We start from the raw sequence: 16,705 nt of genomic DNA on the forward strand, positions 1-16,705 counted from the left end.
ATATTCTATAGGAGGTGTATGAATGGAGACGTATATTCTATAGGAGGTGTATGAATGGAGATGCATATTCTATAGGAGGTATATGAATGGAGACATATATTCTATAGGAGGTATATGAATGGATATGTATATTCTATAGGAGGTGTATGAATGGAGACGTATATTCTATAGGAGGTGTGTGAATGGAGACGTATATTCTATAGGAGGTGTGTGAATGGAGATGTATATTCTATAGGAGGTGTATGAATGGAGATGTAGATGAATGGGGATGTATATTCTATAGGAGGTGTGTGAATGGAGATGTATATTCTATAAGAGGTGTGTGAATGGAGATGTATGTGAATGGAGACGTATATTCTATAGGAGGTGTGTGAATGGAGATGTATATTCTATAGGAGGTATATGAATGGAGATGTATATTCTATAGGAGGTGTATGAATGGAGATGTATATTCTATAGGAGGTGCATGAATGGAGACGTATATTCTATAGGAGGTATATGAATGGAGACGTATATTCTATAGGAGGTATATGAATGGAGACGTATATTCTATAGGAGGTGTATGAATGGAGACGTATATTCTATAGGAGGTATATGAATGGAGACGTATATTCTATAGGAGGTGTATGAATGGAGATGTATATTCTATAGGTGTATGAATGGAGACGTATATTCTATAGGAGGTATATGAATGGAGACGTATATTCTATAGGAGGTGTGTGAATGGAGATGTATATTCTATAGGAGGTGTATGAATGGAGACGTATATTCTATAGGAGGTGTATGAATGGAGACGTATATTCTATAGGAGGTATATGAATGGAGATGTATATTCTATAGGAGGTGTATGAATGGAGATGTATATTCTATAGGAGGTATATGAATGGAGATGTATATTCTATAGGAGGTGTATGAATGGAGATGTATATTCTATAGGAGGTATATGAATGGGGACGTATATTCTATAGGAGGTGTATGAATGGAGACGTATATTCTATAGGAGGTGTATGAATGGAGATGTAGATGAATGGGGATGTATATTCTATAGGAGGTGTGTGAATGGAGACGTATATTCTATAGGAGGTGTGTGAATGGAGATGTATATTCTATAGGAGGTGTATGAATGGAGATGTATATTCTATAGGAGATATATGAATGGAGATGTATATTCTATAGGAGGTATATGAATGGAGATGTATATTCTATAGGAGGTGTGTGAATGGAGATGTATATTCTATAAGAGGTGTGTGAATGGAGATGTATGTGAATGGAGACGTATATTCTATAGGAGGTGTGTGAATGGAGATGTATATGAATGGAGATGTATATTCTATAGGAGGTATATGAATGGAGATGTATATTCTATAGGAGGTGTGTGAATGGAGATGTATATTCTATAAGAGGTGTGTGAATGGAGATGTATGTGAATGGAGACGTATATTCTATAGGAGGTGTGTGAATGGAGATGTATATGAATGGAGATGTATATTCTATAGGAGGTGTATGAATGGAGATGTATATTCTATAGGAGGTGTATGAATGGAGATGTATATTCTATAGGAGGTGTGTGAATGGAGATGTATATTCTATAAGAGGTGTGTGAATGGAGATGTATATGAATGGAGATGTATATTCTATAGGAGGTGTATGAATGGAGATGTATATTCTATAGGAGGTGTATGACTGGAGATGTATATTCTATAGGAGGTGTATGAATGGAGATGTATATTCTATAGGAGGTGTATGAATGGAGATGTATATTCTATAGGAGGTATATGAATGGAGATGTATATTCTATAGGAGGTGTATGAATGGAGATGTATATGAATGGAGATGTATATTCTATAGGAGGTGTATGAATGGAGATGTATATAATTTGGATCTCATCTGCAGCTCCCACCACTTGGACATCACAGAAATTCTGTAATGGATCTCGCCAATCACCTATAGACATTCCAGAGAGCTCCGCCCAGTACAATGTCAGCCTGGGACCATTCCAGTTCACAAACTACGGTGACCCCACCAAACTCCTCACCATCAGGAACTCGGGGCACACAGGTACTGACCTCTGAGCCCACCTCAGGAGCCCACCTCAGACAGCCCGGCCCCCCTACCACCCCAACCAGAGAGCCCACATCAGGAGCCCACCTCAGACAGCCCGGCCCCCCTACCACTTCAACCAGGGAGCCCACCTCAGACAGCTCGGCCCCCCTACCACCCCAACCAGAAAGCCCACCTCAGACAGCCCGGCCCCCCTACCACACCAACCAGAGAGCCCACATCAGGAGCCCACCTCAGACAGCCCGGCCCCCCTACCACTTCAACCAGGGAGCCCACCTCAGACAGCCCGGCCCCTCTACCAACCCAACCAGAGTGCCCACCTCGGGAGCCCACCCCAGACAGCCCGGCCCCCCCTACCACCCCAACCATAGAGCCCACCCCAGACAGCCCGGCCCCCCCTACCACCCCAACCATAGAGCCCACCCCAGACAGCCTGGTCCCCCCACCACTACAGCCAGGGAGCCCACCCCAGACAGCCTGGTCCCCCCACCACTACAGCCAGGGAGCCCACCCCAGACAGCCTGGCACCTCCTAACCCCGAGAGCCCAGAACCTCCCACCCCACACAGCGCCATAGATATACCGAGCGCCCTTCTTCTACACAGTGCCTGTTACTCTATAGATATACCGAGCGCCCTTCTTCTACACAGTGCCTGTTACCCCATATATATATACCGAGCGCCCTTCTTCTACACAGTGCCTGTTACTCTATAGATATACCGAGCGCCCTTCTTCTACACAGTGCATGTTACCCCATAGATATACCGAGCACCCTTCTTCTACACAGTGCATGTTACCCCATAGATATACCGAGCACCCTTCTTCTACACAGTGCATGTTACCCCATAGATATACCGAGCGCCCTTCTTCTACACAGTGCCTGTTACCCCATATATATACCGAGCGCCCTTCTTCTACACAGTGCCTGTTACCCCATATATATACCGAGCGCCCTTCTTCTACACATTGCCTGTTACCCCATAGATATACCGAGCGCCCTTCTTCTACACAGTGCCTGTTACTCTATAGATATACCGAGCGCCCTTCTTCTACACAGTGCCTGTTACCCCATATATATAGCGAGCGCCCTTCTTCTACACAGTGCATGTTACCCCATATATATACCGAGCGCCCTTCTTCTACACAGTGCCTGTTACCCCATATATATAGCGAGCGCCCTTCTTCTACACAGTGCCTGTTACCCCATATATATACTGAGCACCCTTCTTCTACACAGTGCCTGTTACCCCATATATATAGCGAGCGCCCTTCTTCTACACAGTGCCTGTTACCCCATATATATACTGAGCACCCTTCTTCTACACAGTGCCTGTTACCCCATATATATAGCGAGCGCCCTTCTTCTACACAGTGCATGTTACCCCATATATATACTGAGCACCCTTCTTCTACACAGTGCCTGTTACTCTATAGATATACCGAGCGCCCTTCTTCTACACAGTGCCTGTTACCCCATATATATACCGAGCGCCCTTCTTCTACACAGTGCATGTTACCCCATATATATACTGAGCACCCTTCTTCTACACAGTGCCTGTTACTCTATAGATATACCGAGCGCCCTTCTTCTACACAGTGCCTGTTACCCCATATATATAGCGAGCGCCCTTCTTCTACACAGTGCCTGTTACCCCATATATATACCGAGTGCCCTTCTTCTACACAGTGCATGTTACCCCATATATATATACCGAGCGCCCTTCTTCTACACAGTGCATGTTACCCCATATATATACCGAGCGCCCTTCTTCTACACAGTGCCTGTTACCCCATATATATAGCGAGCGCCCTTCTTCTACACAGTGCATGTTACCCCATATATATACTGAGCACCCTTCTTCTACACAGTGCCTGTTACCCCATATATATAGCGAGCGCCCTTCTTCTACACAGTGCCTGTTACCCCATATATATACTGAGCACCCTTCTTCTACACAGTGCCTGTTACCCCCATATATATAGCGAGCGCCCTTCTTCTACACAGTGCATGTTACCCCATATATATACTGAGCACCCTTCTTCTACACAGTGCCTGTTACTCTATAGATATACCGAGCGCCCTTCTTCTACACAGTGCCTGTTACCCCATATATATACCGAGCGCCCTTCTTCTACACAGTGCATGTTACCCCATATATATACTGAGCACCCTTCTTCTACATAGTGCCTGTTACTCTATAGATATACCGAGCGCCCTTCTTCTACACAGTGCCTGTTACCCCATAGATATACCGAGTGCCCTTCTTCTACACAGTGCATGTTACCCCATATATATATACCGAGCGCCCTTCTTCTACACAGTGCATGTTACCCCATATATATACCGAGCGCCCTTCTTCTACATAGTGCCTGTTACCCCATATATATATACCGAGCGCCCTTCTTCTACACAGTGCATGTTACCCCATATATATACCGAGCGCCCTTCTTCTACACAGTGCCTGTTACCCCATATATATACCGAGCACCCTTCTTCTACACAGTGCATGTTACCCCATAGATATACCGAGCGCCCTTCTTCTACACAGTGCATGTTACCCCATAGATATACCGAGCACCCTTCTTCTACACAGTGCCTGTTACCCCATATATATACCGAGCGCCCTTCTTCTACATAGTGCCTGTTACCCCATATATATATACCGAGCGCCCTTCTTCTACACAGTGCATGTTACCCCATATATATACCGAGCACCCTTCTTCTACACAGTGCCTGTTACCCCATAGATATACCGAGCACCCTTCTTCTACACAGTGCATGTTACCCCATAGATATACCGAGCGCCCTTCTTCTACACAGTGCATGTTACCCCATAGATATACCGAGCACCCTTCTTCTACACAGTGCATGTTACCCCATATATATACCGAGCACCCTTCTTCTACACAGTGCATGTTACCCCATATATATACCGAGCACCCTTCTTCTACACAGTGCATGTTACCCCATAGATATACCGAGCACCCTTCTTCTACACAGTGCATGTTACCCCATAGATATACCGAGCGCCCTTCTTCTACACAGTGCATGTTACCCCATATATATACCGAGCGCCCTTCTTCTACACAGTGCCTGTTACCCCATTTATATACCGAGCGCCCTTCTTCTACACAGTGCCTGTTACCCCATTTATATACCGAGCGCCCTTCTTCTACACAGTGCCTGTTACTCTATAGATATACCGAGCGCCCTTCTTCTACACAGTGCATGTTACCCCATTTATATACCGAGCGCCCTTCTTCTACACAGTGCCTGATATTCCATTGAAATGCTGACAGATATTCCATCTGAATTGTGTCCACAGTGGAGATCGCGATTGGCGATGGGGTCTCGGTGTCTGCGGGGGGTCTGTCTTCTGTCTACGCTGCCAAAGCCTTTCATTTTCACTGGGGTGGTGGGAGTTCCGGCTCGGAGCACCGGCTGACAGGGAAGCAGTACCCTATGGAGGTAAGTGGCTTTATTCAGCATTTATTACCATTAAATATGCCAAGAATTGTAAAGAGGACCTGACTGCTGCCCCCCCAATTCATTTCCTTGGAGTCCATTGAGGGACACGGGGAGCCTTCCACCTTCAGGTTATACCGCCCTCTACGGGGGGATTAGGCCAGCTCAGGATAAGTCCTCCGACTACCTGCATGCCTGAGCTTTGTAGCAAGCATTGCCAAGAGCAAGGTCCTAAAGACAGAGGAGAGCGACCCGTGTCCCCAAATGGACTGCAAGAAGAAGATTCTAAGAGGAGTACAGGGGTCCTATCTTCTGTCTGTTCCATTGAGGGATGGGCAACACAGGTTCCAGGTGAGCAACAGAAACCAAGTGGGGACTGACTGCAGCTCAAGAGTTGTGTGAAGGACCATACTGTAGTCCCATAGCTGGCATCCAACAACCCCCCACCTGACAGAAAGAAATGATACAAACAGAAGACCAAGTGGTAGCCTAGAACTTGGAAACTCTCTCACGGTGGTCTCACGGTGGTCTCACGGTGGACTCACGGTGGTCTCACGGTGGTCTCACGGTGGACTCACAGTGGTCTCACGGTGGTCTCACGGTGGTCTCATGGTGGACTCACGGTGGTCTCACATTGGTCTCATGGTGGTCTCACGGTGGTCTCACGGTGGACTCACGGTGGTCTCACGGTGGTCTCACGGTGGACTCACGGTGGTCTCACGGTGGTCTCACGGTGGTCTCATGGTGGACTCACGGTGGTCTCACATTGGTCTCATGGTGGTCTCACGGTGGTCTCACATTGGTCTCATGGTGGTCTTACGGTGGTCTTACGGTGGTCTCACGGTGGACTCACGGTGGTCTCACGGTGGACTCACGGTGGTCTCACGGTGGACTCACGGTGGACTCACGGTGGTCTCATGGTGGTCTCATGGTGGACTCAAGGTGGTCTCACATTGGTCTCATGGTGGTCTCACGGTGGTCTCACATTGGTCTCATGGTGGTCTCACGGTGGTCTCACAGTGGTCTCTTTCCTCCAGATGCACATTGTACACACCAAGGATGGAATGAACCTGACGGACGCCAAGATCCTGCCAGATGGGATCGCAGTCCTGGGCTTCGTTATTGATGTGAGTATAATGAGTGGGCAGTCCAACCCGAAGTCCAGAGCTTGACCCATGGAAGGCACCATGTCTGTGTCGGGCCCCATCTATTCTGGTTCCAGTGGGGGGGGGCACACCTCTCAGATGGGAGCCTTTTCCTGTTCTAGGGTGGCTCCGTTCGATCTCCAGGCACCCCTCATGGATGGGAACTTAGCCACCCACCATACAATCACATTATCACAATGCAATCAAAGTGTTAAAAGAAGACATTTGGGGGGGGGGATTTGTACCATCCTGAGATTTGGGGGGATTTGTACCGTCCTGACATTTGGGGGGATTTGTACCGTCCTGACATTTGGGGGGGGATTTGTACCGTCCTGACATTTGGGGGGATTTTTACCATCCTGATATTTGGGGGGGATTTGTACCGTCCTGACATTTGGGGGGTTTTGTACCGTCCTGACATTTGGGGGGATTTGTACCGTCCTGACATTTGGGGGGGATTTGTACCGTCCTGACATTTGGGGGGGATTTGTACCGTCCTGACATTTGCGGGGGATTTGTACCGTCCTGACATTTGGGGGTTTTGTACCGTCCTGACATTTGGGGGGTTTTGTACCGTCCTGACATTTGGGGGGGATTTGTACAGTCCTGACATTTGGGGGGATTTGTACTGTCCTGACATTTGGGGGGTTTTGTACCGTCCTGAGATTTGGGGGGATTTGTACCGTCCTGACATTTGGGGGAATTTGTACCGTCCTGACATTTGGGGGGTTTTGTACCATCCTGACATTTGGGGGGGATTTGGACCGTCCTGACATTTGGGGGGTTTGTACCGTCCTGACATTTGGGGGGATTTGTACCGTCCTGACATTTGGAGGGATTTGTACCGTCCTGACATTTGGGGGGATTTGTACCGTCCTGACATTTGGGGGGTTTTGTACCGTCCTGACATTTGGGGGGGATTTGGACCGTCCTGACATTTGGGGGGTTTGTACCGTCCTGACATTTGGGGGGATTTGTACCGTCCTGACATTTGGAGGGATTTGTACCGTCCTGACATTTGGGGGGATTTGTACCGTCCTGACATTTGGGGGTTTTGTACCGTCCTGACATTTGGGGGGATTTGTACCGTCCTGACATTTGGGGGGGATTTGTACCGTCCTGACATTTGGGGGTTTTGTACCGTCCTGACATTTGGGGGGATTTGTACCGTCCTGACATTTGGGGGTTTTGTACCGTCCTGACATTTGGGGGTTTTGTACCGTCCTGACATTTGGGGGGGATTTGTACCGTCCTGACATTTGGGGGTATTTGTACTCTCCTGACATTTGGGGGGGGATTTGTACTGTCCTGACATTTGGGGGGATTTGTACTGTCCTGACATTTGGGGGTTTTGTACCGTCCTGACATTTGGGGGGATTTGTACCGTCCTGACATTTGGGGGGTTTTGTACCGTCCTGACATTTGGGGGTTTTGTACCGTCCTGACATTTGGGGGGATTTGTACCGTCCGGACATTTGGGGGGGGGATTTGTACCGTCCGGACATTTGGGGGGGGGATTTGTACCGTCCTGACATTTGGGGGGGTTTGTACCGTCCTGACATTTGGGGGGGATTGTCTGGTAAGCGAGTATATCCCGTTCTATGTATCCAATGTTTCCCAAATTCTATAAATCCCACTCCCTCCTCCTGCATGAGACGTGGCACACAGACCGCACACTGGCAAGGCTTCTTTTCAAACATTTTGTCTTAATACTTCAATTTTAAAACACAACTTTTAGATTCTAAGACACACCCTCTGTTCTTTGAAAGCTACCACGCCCTTGGCTCATCGCCCAGACATCGGCTCAAAACCGAAAGTAAAAGTAACTTTGATCTTCCCTCTGAAATAACTTAACCCTGTATACAATATTTCTACACCAAATGTAATGACAATGCTGGGTGCAATAACTAAAAACAAGTCATATACCCGCACACAATCAACAGGTAGTCACACATGTACCTTTAATCAGCATTTACACCATATTCTACGCATGTGAAAGACCCTCTACCCAATGAATACCTTCCCTGGCACATCATAGCATTCACCCGGCACCCCAAGATATAACAGAATCCTCTGCAATATTCTTGCACTGTCAGAACCTCCACTTTTATTGTCACACGACACCCAGGAGGATATATCTTATAGTCATCATAACACACACCAATAATAATGTGAGCATCACAGCATGAAATAGACACATCATTGGACAGCGTTAGGGCATAGAATGAATACATTACCAAAGCTATGGGAAGACGGGAAGGAACAGACCCCATCGGAACCACACTGCCCAGGGGGTCACGGAGAAGCCGTAGGCATGACCAGTCGATGAGCCCATTTAGCCTTTGTAAAAGTCCCAGCATCAGAGTGTCCTCTGGCCACTAAGGGGGGCTTCTACTGGTCTCGCTCGGACCTCCGCCTTTTAAACCAATTTTCTGGAAGCTGTCCATTAGTGGGCGGCGCCACACCCACCACAGGAGGAGCTAGCAGAGGGGTTCAGCGAGGCTAACAGTGTCACTCTCATCCACCATATTCGTTATCTGAAAAGTCACACTTTTGCTTCTTATCTACCCCAAAACTTCTTCTCATCTCCCCAGACTTAAGGATTTCTAACTTAGATGTCCTGAAACATGATTTTACCTCCTAATGTGAGGTTACTAGATGTCATCAACGCGTTTCATTCCATAAACTCGGTTTTATCTTGCTCTAAGCAGAATATCTTGTGACTTTGTTCCTTTCACCTAGAGAAATGACAAATCAGTCACCTCTCATGCTCCTGGCATTTGGGCCACAATGCTTTATTGTAAAAATGACCTAAAAAACAAAGGGTCCAAGGCCATCACATTTCATAGGCATTACAGGGGGGATATGATCTCTATGTATAATACATAAGGGGGGATATGATCTCCATGTATAATACATAAGGGGGATATGATCTCCATGTATAATACATAAGGGGGGATATGATCTCCATGTATAATACATAAGGGGGGGGGATATGATCTCCATGTATAATACATAAGGGGGGATATGATCTCCATGTATAATACATAAGGGGGGATATGATCTCCATGTATAATACATAAGGGGGGATCACCATGTATAATACATAAGGGGGGATATGATCTCCATGTATAATACATAAGGGGGGATATGATCTCCATGTATAATACATAAGGGGGGATATTATCTCCATATATAATACATAAGGGGGGATCACCATGTATAATACATAAGGGGGGATATGATCTCCATGTATCATACATAAGGGGGGGGATATGATCTCCATGTATAATACATAAGGGGGATATGATCTCCATGTATAATACATAAGGGGGGGATATGATCTCCATGTATAATACATAAGGGGGGATATGATCTCCATGTATAATACATAAGGGGGGGGGATATGATCTCCATGTATAATACATAAGGGGGGATATGATCTCCATGTATAATACATAAGGGGGGATATGATCTCCATGTATAATACATAAGGGGGGATATGATCTCCATGTATAATACATAAGGGGGGGGGATATGATCTCCATGTATAATACATAAGGGGGGATATGATCTCCATGTATAATACATAAGGGGGAATATGATCTCCATGTATAATACATAAGGGGGATATGATCTCCATGTATAATACATAAGGGGGATATGATCTCCATGTATAATACATAAAGGGGATATGATCACCATGTATAATACATAAGGGGGGAAATGATCTCCATGTATAATACATAAGGGGAGATATGATCTCCATGTATAATACATAAGGGGGGGATATGATCTCCATGCATAATACATAAGGGGGATATGATCTCCGTGTATAATACATAAGGGGGGATATGATCTCCATGTATAATACATAAGGGGGGATATGATCTCCATGTATAATACATAAGGGGGGATATGATCTCCATGTATAATACATAAGGGGGGATATGATCTCCATGTATAATACATAAGGGGGATATGATCTCCATGTATAATACATAAGGGGGGGATATGATATCCATGTATAATACGTAAGGGGGGATATGATCTCCATGTATAATACGTAAGGGGGGATATGATCTCCATGTATAATACATAAGGGGGGATATGATCTCCATGTATAATACATAAGGGGGGATATGATCTCCATGTATAATACATAAGGGGGGATATGATCTCCATGTATAATACATAAGGGGGGATATGATCTCCATGTATAATACATAAGGGGGATATGATCTCCATGTATAATACATAAGGGGGGGATATGATATCCATGTATAATACGTAAGGGGGGATATGATCTCCATGTATAATACGTAAGGGGGGATATGATCTCCATGTATAATACATAAGGGGGGGATATGATCTCCATGTATAATACATAGGGGGGGATATGATCACCATGTATAATACATAAGGGGGGATATGATCTCCATGTATAATACATAAGGGGGGATATGATCTCCATGTATAATACATAAGGGGGGGATATGATCTCCATGTATAATACATAAGGGGGGATATGATCTCCATGTATAATACATAAGGGGGGATATGATCTCCATGTATAATACATAAGGGGGGATATGATCTCCATGTATAATACATAAGGGGGATATGATCTCCATGTATAAATACATAAGGGGGGATATGATCTCCATGTATAATACATAAGGGGGATATGATCACCATGTATAATACATAAGGGGGGATATGATCTCCATGTATAATACATAAGGGGGGGATATGATCTCCATGTATAATACATAAGGGGGGATATGATCACCATGTATAATACATAAGGGGGATATGATCTCCATGTATAATACATAAGGGGGATATGATCACCATGTATAATACATAAGGGGGGATATGATCTCCATGTATAATACATAAGGGGGATATGATCACCATGTATAATACATAAGGGGGGGATATGATCTCCATGTATAATACATAAGGAGGGATATGATCTCCATGTATAATACATAAGGGGGATATGATCACCATGTATAATACATAAGGGGGGTATGATCTCCATGTATAATACATAAGGGGGGATATGATCTCCATGTATAATACATAAGGGGGATATGATCTCCATGTATAATACATAAGGGGGGACATGATCTCCATGTTTAATACATAAGGGGGGATATGATCTCCATGTATAATACATAAGGGGGGGATATGATCTCCATGTATAATACATAAGGGGGGGATATGATCTCCATGTATAATACATAAGGGGGGATATGATCACCATGTATAATACATAAGGGGGGATATGATCTCCATGTATAATACATAAGGGGGGGGGATATGATCTCCATGTATAATACATAAGGGGGGATATGGTCTCCATGTATAATACATAAGGGGGGATATGATCTCCATGTATAATACATAAGGGGGGATATGATCTCCATGTTTAATACATAAGGGGGGGATATGATCTCCATGTATAATACATAAGGGGGGGATATGATCTCCATGTATAATACATAAGGGGATATGATCTCCATGTATAATACATAAGGGGGGATATGATCTCCATGTATAATACATAAGGGGGGATATGATCTCCATGTATAATACATAAGGGGGGATATGATCTCCATGTATAATACATAAGGGGGGGGGGATATGATCACCATGTATAATACATAAGGGGGGATATGATCTCCATGTATAATACATAAGGGGGGGGATATGATCTCCATGTATAATACATAAGGGGGGGGATATGATCTCCATGTATAATACATAAGGGGGGATATGGTCTCCATGTATAATACATAAGGGGGGATATGATCTCCATGTATAATACATAAGGGGGGATATGATCTCCATGTATAATACATAAGGGGGGATATGATCTCCATGTATAATACATAAGGGGGGGATATGATCTCCATGTATTATACATAAGGGGGGATATGATCTCCATGTATAATACATAAGGGGGGATATGATCTCCATGTATAATACATAAGGGGGGATATGATCTCCATGTATAATACATAAAGGGGGGATATGATCTCCATGTATAATACATAAGGGGGGATATGATCTCCATGTATAATACATAAGGGGGGGATATGACCTCCATGTATAATACATAAGGGGGGATATGATCTCCATGTATAATATATAAGGGAGATATGATCTCCATGTATAATACATAAGGGGGGGATATGATCTCCATGTATAATACATAAGGGGGGATATGATCTCCATGTATAATACATAAGGGGGGGATATGATCACCATGTATAATACATGGGGGGGATATGATCACCATGTATAATACATGGGGGGGATATGATCTCCATGTATAATACATAAAGCACGCGCACATCACCCCCATACTCAAAAAACCCTCCCTGGACCCCACCGACTTGAACAACCTCAGACCCATCTCCCTGCTGCCATTCACTTCCAAGCTCCTTGAGCGCTTAGTCTACAATCGCCTGAGCGCCCACCTCACCGACAACAACCTCCTCGATCCCCTGCAGTCCGGCTTCTGTCCCCTACACTCCCCCGAAACCCTCTTACTCAAAATCACTAATGACCTGCTAACCGCCAAAGGCAATGGCCACTACTCAGTCCTCCTACTCCTCGACCTCTCCGCGGCCTTCCACACAGTCCACCACCCCCTCCTCCTTACTAAACTACACTCCCTCGGCCTCAGAGACTCCGCCCTCTCCTGTCTCTCTTCCTATCTATCCCAACGCTCCTTCACCATTACCTATCATGCTACCACCTCCCCCTCTCTCCCCCTCTTTGTTGGGGTCCCCCAATGCTCGGTCCTCGGGCCCCTTCTCTTCTCCATCTACACCTCCTCCCTTGGCCAACTCATACACTCCCAAGGCTTCAACTATCACCTCTATGCCGATGACACGCAAATTTACCTCTCCACCCCTCACCCCTTCAGTCTCCACCCACATCACCCACCTACTGAACGACATATCAGACTGGATGTCACTCCACTTCCTCAAATCGAACCTTTCCAAAACCGAGCTCCTGATCTTTCCCCCCAGCCCGCCCCCCCCCCACCCTCTCCATCACGACCAACAACGCCACCATCATTCCCACCCCGCAAGCCAAAGTCCTGGGTGTCATTCTAGACTCAGACCTGTCCTTCCAGCCCCATGTCCAATCATTGGCAAACTCATGCAGACTCCACCTCTGCAACATCTCCAAGATACGTTCGTTCCTAACCCCAGACACCACTAAACTACTCGTTCACTCCCTTATTATCTCACGTCTGGACTACTGCAACTCCCTCCTCACCGGCCTCCCTCATCACAGACTATCCCCGCTTCAGTCTATCCTGAACTCAGCGGCCAGACTCCTCCACCTCACCAACCGCTCCGCTTCTGCCACCCCCCTCTGTCATTCCCTCCTCTGGCCTCCACTCAGTGTCCTCCACCCCCTTCTGTCAGTCCCTCCACTGGCCTCCACTCAGTGTTCTCCACCCCCCTCTGTCAGTCCCTCCACTGGCCTCCACTCAGTGTTCTCCACCCCCCTCTGTCATTCCCTCCACTGGCCTCCATTCAGTGTCCTCCACCCCTCTCTGCCAATCCTTCCACTGGCCTCCATTCAGTGTCCTCCACCCCTCTCTGCCAATCCCTCCACTGACCTCCATTCAGTGTCCTCCACCCCTCTCTGCCAATCCCTCCACCGGCCTCCACTCAGTGTCCTCCACCCCTCTCTGCCAATCCCTCCACTGGCCTCCATTCAGTGTCCTCCACCCCTCTCTGCCAATCCCTCCACTGACCTCCATTCAGTGTCCTCCACCCCTCTCTGCCAATCCCTCCACCGGCCTCCACTCAGTGTCCTCCACCCCTCTCTGCTAATCCCTCCACTGGCCTCCATTCAGTGTCCTCCACCCCTCTCTGCCAATCCCTCCACTGGTCTCCATTCAGTGTCCTCCACCCCTCTCTGTCAATCCCTCCACTGGCCTCCATTCAGTGTCCTCCACCCCTCTCTGCCAATCCTTCCACTGGCCTTCATTTAGTGTCCTCCACCCCTCTCTGCCAATCCCTCCACTGACCTCCATTCAGTGTCCTCCACCCCTCTCTGCCAATCCCTCCACCGGCCTCCACTCAGTGTCCTCCACCCCTCTCTGCCAATCCCTCCACCGGCCTCCATTCAGTGTCCTCCACCCCTCTCTGCCAATCCCTCCACTGGCCTCCACCCCTCTCTGCCAATGCCTCCACTGGCCTCCACTCAGTGTCCTCCACCCCTCTCTGCCCATCCCTCCACTGGCCTCCATTCAGTGTCCTCCACCCCTCTCTGTCAATCCCTCCACTGGCCTCCATTCAGTGTCCTCCACCCTTCTCTGCCCATCCCTCCACTGGCCTTCATTCAGTGTCCTCCATCCCTCTCTGCCAATCCCTCCACTGGCTTCCACTCAGTGTCCTCCACCCCTCTCTGCCAATCCTTCCACTGGCCTCCATTCAGTGTCCTCCATCCCTCTCTGCCAATCCTTCCACTTGCTTCCACTCAGTGTCTTCATCTTGATCTTCATGTATAATATATAAGGGGGGATATGATCTCCATGGAAAAGAAATATAATCTTCAAACACGGAAAGGTTTCTTCACAGCAAGAGCTGAGAATGTGGAATAGACTCCCTCCAGAGTTGGTTGTGGCCAGCTCAGTGGGTTGCTGTAGGAAAGTCCTGGATTCTTTCTTGGATACACAGAATATAACTGGATATAACATTTATATTTCAATATTTTTATTGAGAAACAAACATATTAAAACAAGATGGCTAACAATAAAAGAAAAGAAAAAAAAAAAAGAAAGGGCCCACCAACAAAATGGAACCAGATTCAGAATCATAAACATAATACTGGTAGGTAAAAAAAAAAAAAAAAAAAAAAAAAAAAAAAAGAAATTTAGCAGATAATAGCATTACAATGCACATGAAAAAAGTCAAAGCCATCAAAATATACAAGTTTCAAAGATCAATAAACAACAATTATAGCAAAATAGACCAAAAATAACAAAGAAAAATAAAAATGTTTAACAAATAGTAGGAAAAGAGAAAAAAAGAGGAAAAATAGAGAAAGGAGGGGGGGGGGGGGTCAGCTGCCAGACACTCACGATACAGTAATATAAGCAATCCAAGGATCCCAAGTCCTCTCAAATCTGGACACATCATCAGAGACGATACTCGTCAGTTTATCATTAACCATTATCCAGTTCAGTTTTTGTTTCACCCTATCCAGCGGGATCAAAGATTGCTTCCAACTCCTAGCTATAGTAATGCGAGCCGCCAATAAGATATATACAATTATTTTAATCGATCTTTTGGGAACATCAGAGGGTAGTATATTAAACAAGGCTACTTCCGGCGATCTACGGATATTAATTCCTGTCACTGAGTAAAGAAAATTAAATATGCGGATCCAGAACCTACTCACGACTGGGCATTTCCACCAGACATGGAACATAGTACCCTCTTGACCACAGCGTCGGAAACAGGCAGAAGAAACGGAAGGATACATAATGGCTAGGCGAGCAGGGACCAAATACCACCGAAGTAGCGTCTTGTAATTAGATTCAACAAGATCAGTGTTAATCGAAATCTTCGATAAGGCATGGGCCGCCGTCCGCCAGGTATCCAAATCCAATGTACTATTTAAATCTCGTTCCCATAAAGTCATGTAAGACAATTTTGTTAGAGGATCAACCAACAAAGCATAAACAATGGACAAGCGACCCACAGGAGACCTCGAGGGAAGTAAGCGCACAAGGTTCTGTGAGTAGTCTAAGTTTGCTATCAATAAAAGAGCGAAGTTGATGGTAACGAAATATCTCTCCACGAGGCATCCCACAAAAATTCACAAAATACTGACGAGACCGAGGGCGAACCCCATCTAAATAATCACCAATACGTAGCAAACCCTTATTAATCCACCATTGGAACCCCGCGAAAGACAAACCCGGAACAAACTCAGGATTACCAAACACCGGAGCCAACGGAGTATGCGGAGAGAAAAAAGGTTTACGAGCT

The 16,705-nt window shown here is 46.0% G+C and overlaps 1 protein-coding gene across 1 annotated transcript in view; it reads left to right on the forward strand.

The window, feature by feature from the left end:
• The window catches only part of LOC149433207 (carbonic anhydrase 4-like), a 33,915-nt gene that overhangs the window by 4,120 nt on the left and 13,090 nt on the right, over positions 1-16,705 (forward strand). Inside the window, exons 4-6 of the mRNA XM_089664522.1 lie at positions 1,894-2,058; positions 5,387-5,529; positions 6,564-6,653. Of these exons, the coding sequence (XP_089520648.1) occupies positions 1,894-2,058; positions 5,387-5,529; positions 6,564-6,653 (398 nt within the window). The remainder of the gene's footprint in view (positions 1-1,893; positions 2,059-5,386; positions 5,530-6,563; positions 6,654-16,705) is intronic.

This window comes from Staurois parvus, unplaced genomic scaffold, assembly GCF_062004578.1.
Source record: "Staurois parvus isolate SC_StPar_1 unplaced genomic scaffold, SC_StPar_1.0 ptg001931l, whole genome shotgun sequence".
NCBI classification, from domain to species: domain Eukaryota; kingdom Metazoa; phylum Chordata; class Amphibia; order Anura; family Ranidae; genus Staurois; species Staurois parvus.